Below are 2,962 nucleotides of genomic sequence, written 5' to 3' on the forward strand. Positions count from 1 at the left end.
GAGCATGCTATCAAATTCTGATTGGAACTGCTTTAGAAGATTCTCCTCATTTGATACACCCTGAAGAGAAAGCTAAAGTGAGTGGAAAGGAAAAATAATGTATGCTTTGCAATTTTTTCCCCTGTGATATGTTTTAGGATCTAAACATAAAAAGAGTTAATTATAATGTGGGAATAGAAAACATGTTTGAAAATGTTTGAAAACTCAGAACATTTGAACAATCTGGAAAATTTGCAGAAAAATTTGATCAGCAGGTCTCGTTGCAGAAAAATTTGATCAGCAGGTCTCAAAACAAAGTGTAGCAATGAGACTTGAGCCGAATTGTACAACAAAAAATGGAAAATTTGAACAATTATGAGTACAATTTGAAATTAGATGAAACTTGTACAAATAAATTTTAAAATTCATATGATGGGCAGTTTAAAAATAACAATGTCACAAAAAAATTCCTTAACGGGTAGGGTCACCCGTCAAATTTAACCCCTGGTGCCCACACAAAGAAAATATGGTTCTTATCACTGTTAAACGCACTAATTCATCTGCCCCCACCAACAACCACATCACATCCATGGCAAAGTGCAAAACGCGTATTCGTCGTTGTGAATATCATGTCAAATCCATCCATCATGGTATCAGATTCACACCATCTTCTTAGCAGTTTCTGGCCATTAATGTCTTGAGGATTATGCATTTCTCAGAAATCATACCAGTTAAGTCATAAAATTTGGATCAAGCTTTTGAGTAGTTTTGGAAACTTCCCAACCAGGGGCGGTCACATGAATGTAATATAGTTTTCTGAAGCGCATTCTTGGTTGCAGTTTCGGCTGATCTAGAATCTATTGTCTCTGAGCCGCAATATCGTGTTTTTATTTCAGTCGATCAATCCTTTTCTGTTTAAATTTCAGTTCCAATGGCAAACCAAGCTTCTGGTTCGTCTTCCTCCTCTGCGCCCTCTTGTTCTAACTCCACTCGTTATCCCTATTATGACGTGTTTATTAATCACAGGGGGCCTGATGTAAAGAACACATTCGCTGCCCACCTCTACCGTCGACTTCGGGACCATGGATTGCAAGTATTTTTGGACAAACCCGAATTGCTGGAAGGCCACCCCATTACTCCTCAAATTTGTGCCGCTATTGAAGTCGCCTCTCTTCATATCGCTATCTTCTCTCCAACCTATGTGGAATCCCAATGGTGCCTGGATGAGCTGCTTCTTATGCTCAAGTCCAAAGCTACCATTCTTCCTGTCTTCTACAAAGTGAAACCCTACCAACTCCGATGGACAGTCAAAGATGGAGCCTATGTTGAAGCCTTGCGGGGACTTGAACAGAAAAAATCAGTTAATGCTCAAACTGGTGAAGAAAAACCGCGCTACGACTTCAACACCATTCGAAGTTGGAGAGATGCTCTTTCTGAAGCGGCGGATATCAGCGGTTTCGAGCTGCAAGGGTGAGGATCTCCCTCAATCTTTGCCAATTCCGTTGTAGTTTTCAAATTGTTTGATTGATTGGTATATGACCTTTACATCGTGATTTCATTCTTCTTCCTTATTTTCCTCTTTGAAAATTGAACAGTGATGAGGAGGAGCTCTTGACAAGGGTCGTGCAATGCGCCTTGAAAATTGTTTCAAAACCACCATTGTATGTCGCAGAATATCCAACTGGAGTGGACGACAAATTACAAGATTTTGAAGTGACAATGATGCAGCAACACGAGCACCGGGCGAGCGCCAGGGTTGTGGGGATTGTGGGCTTTGGTGGAATTGGAAAAACTACATTGGCCAAAGCATTTTTCAATAGTAAGAGATCCTATTACAGTGAATCTTCCTTTTTATTAGATGTTAGAGAAACTTCAGCTAGATTTTCATTAGGCTATTTGCAAAGCAAGCTGATAGAGGACTTGAAACATATAAATATCAAAATTGGGAACCCTTATGAAGGTGTAGAGATACTTATAAAGTATCTTTCATCTTGTCAAGCTCTTGTAATCTTAGATGATGTGGATAGTTCCAATCAGCTAGAAGTGCTTCTACCAATAAAAGATATCCTTAGCCCGGAAAGTTTGATTTTGATTACCTCTCGAGGCAAGCATGTTCTCAAAAGCTCAAAGGTGTTAGAGTCCTCAATCTATAGTCTAAAAGGGTTAAATACAAAACAATTTAAAGAGCTCTTTTGTTCCTATGCTTTCTATCAACCACTTCCACCGCCACAGGAATTTGAAGGTCTTGTAGATCGGTTTGTAACAGCATGTGATGGATTGCCATTGTTGTTGAAGGTGGTTGGGGCCCTTGTTTGTGGATAAGAAGATAAAGTTTACTGGGAAGAACAATTGGATCGACTTCAGCGGACACCACCCAGCGAAATACAGGAAATACTTAGAATAAGTTATGACTCGCTCACTGAAAAAGATCAAGAAATATATTTAGATATTGCTTGCTTTTTCCTAGGAGAATAGAGAGATAAAGCAATAAGAATATGGGGTTTGGTGGGGCTTCGAAATTTAGAGGACAAGTGTCTATTGGAGGTGGATAGCCAAGGCACAATAAGAATGCATGATCACATTAGAGATTGTGCAAGAAATATTGCAGAGAAAAGATCCATGTCCCGTCGTCTTTGGTATCGAACCAATATCATTGATGATTTGTTGGAGCTAACCCAATCTATAAGTGCTTCAATTATTCCAATTATTGGGGCCAGTTATAATTAAATTTCAATCTCAAAAGTTTATTTATAAATAGTTCAATTTATTATAAAATTCTCATCGATGAACAGGGAGTAACCGAAGTTCGGGGAATTACCACGACTACTAACTTTGATATCTTCTGGCTAGAAGATTGGGACCAGCATCAATATTATATTGATGCAGAGGTGCCGCCCAACCCCATTACCAATGGGGTGGATCCATTAAATAATTTGCACTTTCATGGTAGCAGGAATTTGCAGCTTGTTGTAACTGAAAGCCG

General features: G+C 39.2%; 1 protein-coding gene across 1 annotated transcript; it reads left to right on the plus strand.

The window, feature by feature from the left end:
* Positions 1–710: 710 nt before the first annotated feature.
* LOC149168957 (disease resistance protein RPV1-like) lies at positions 711–2,795 on the plus strand. Its single transcript, XM_089426999.1, has 2 exons — positions 711–1,449; positions 1,575–2,795. The coding sequence occupies exons 1-2, from the start codon at positions 911–913 to the stop codon at positions 2,299–2,301; spliced, it is 1,266 nt and encodes a 421-aa protein (XP_089283125.1). The 5' UTR covers positions 711–910; the 3' UTR covers positions 2,302–2,795.
* Positions 2,796–2,962: the final 167 nt, after the last annotated feature.

This window comes from Pinus tabuliformis, chromosome 4_2 (genome assembly GCF_031772625.1).
Source record: "Pinus tabuliformis cultivar Carrire ecotype Pingquan chromosome 4_2, CPIR1, whole genome shotgun sequence".
In the NCBI taxonomy this organism is placed as follows: Eukaryota; Viridiplantae; Streptophyta; class Pinopsida; order Pinales; family Pinaceae; genus Pinus; species Pinus tabuliformis.

Coding starts and splice junctions, on each gene's coding strand:
- LOC149168957 (XM_089426999.1), top strand. CDS start 911: ATGGCAAACCAAGCTTCTGGTTCGTCTTCCTCCTCTGCGCCCTCTTGT. Junction 1,450..1,574: donor AGCGGTTTCGAGCTGCAAGG/GTGAGGATCTCC, acceptor AAAATTGAACAG/TGATGAGGAGGAGCTCTTGA.